This window comes from Caenorhabditis briggsae (assembly GCF_000004555.2).
Source record: "Caenorhabditis briggsae complete genome, chrX, whole genome shotgun sequence".
Lineage (NCBI taxonomy): Eukaryota > Metazoa > Nematoda > Chromadorea > Rhabditida > Rhabditidae > Caenorhabditis > Caenorhabditis briggsae.
The window spans coordinates 9,525,786-9,526,893 of NC_013491.2; the positions used below are offsets into that span (position 1 = coordinate 9,525,786).

General features: G+C 40.0%; 1 protein-coding gene across 1 annotated transcript; it reads right to left on the reverse strand.

The window, feature by feature from the left end:
* Positions 1-141: 141 nt before the first annotated feature.
* On the reverse strand, positions 142-909 carry CBG27680 (the record flags this gene model as incomplete). The annotated part of the gene is made up of 2 exons (XM_045239590.1): positions 142-651; positions 700-909. 2 exons carry the CDS (start codon positions 907-909, stop codon positions 142-144), a joined length of 720 nt encoding a protein of 239 aa, XP_045099520.1.
* Positions 910-1,108: the final 199 nt, after the last annotated feature.

Sequence of the window (1,108 nt, forward strand, 5' to 3'; positions counted from 1 at the left end):
ATATTAGCCAAGCCCACAAGCTTTCCTCATTCACAGCTCCTATTTTTTTGTACCAGAATAATATATTCGAGTTTTTATTCTTTCTAAATTGCTGACCCCTTTTTTTCTAAAAGCATAGTTGGCATATGTGGTCACAATCAATTAAAAACTCACATAATTTTCTAACCCAATATCTTCATGATCACTCATCATGTGACCGTAAATAGGTCCCTGTTCTTCAGAAGTGAATCCACAGATCCAACAGAAATGGATAGAGCATTTCGGGCATTGCATATGGTTGCATCCTTCTCCCTTTTCCATCATCCAGCTGCATTCTTTGATTGGACAATGCTTCACTCGATCTCCAGCCTCATGTATCCACATTTTGAGAGATTCTTCTGGAATTTGGGCACGCAGGGCTTTCTCACATGTTCTTCTTTCATGAGCTCCAGAAAGGCACTGACGGCAATAGGAACGACGGCAAGCGGTGCATCTTTTGAGAATCTTGGTGTCTCCTTGTTCCTTGGAGTATATGCCAATGCAATCGGCTGTGATGCAGTTTTTCAACTCTGGATTTGCTGCGACGACGGCATCTTTCGTTTTGTTCCCCAGGATGCTTAGTTTTTCCGCATCAATATCCTTGAGTCGCCTATCGTCTCCGAGAACCAGATCCTAGAATTGAAAACTATATTTTAATTTGAATTATTTTTTGATACAAACTATTAGTTCTGCTGGGGTGATGAACTTCTTGCAAGCATCGATCGGGCACTCGATGAGAAGCTGTGCATTGTTGATGCTACTTTTGATGCACTGGTTCAAGCATGTGCGACAAAACACATGACCACAATGGAGGCGATAAAAGTTGTTGTTTCTGGCGATTTCCGACCCTGTGCATGTGCACTGGTATTCTTTCTGGCTTTCTGTAAACATACCAATTAATGATTTTGCTTCAAATTTTATGCTTGTATAAAAAATCGGAGATGTGGGAAAGAGAAATGTTGTGGACGTGGCCGAAGGTTCAATAGCGACAACTACCTTAACCAAAGATTTTTTTTTGTGGGTTTCCAGTCAATTTTTCTCAAAAAAATGATCACTGATTTTTAATTGTTAATTTTCCCCTAATAAGTCA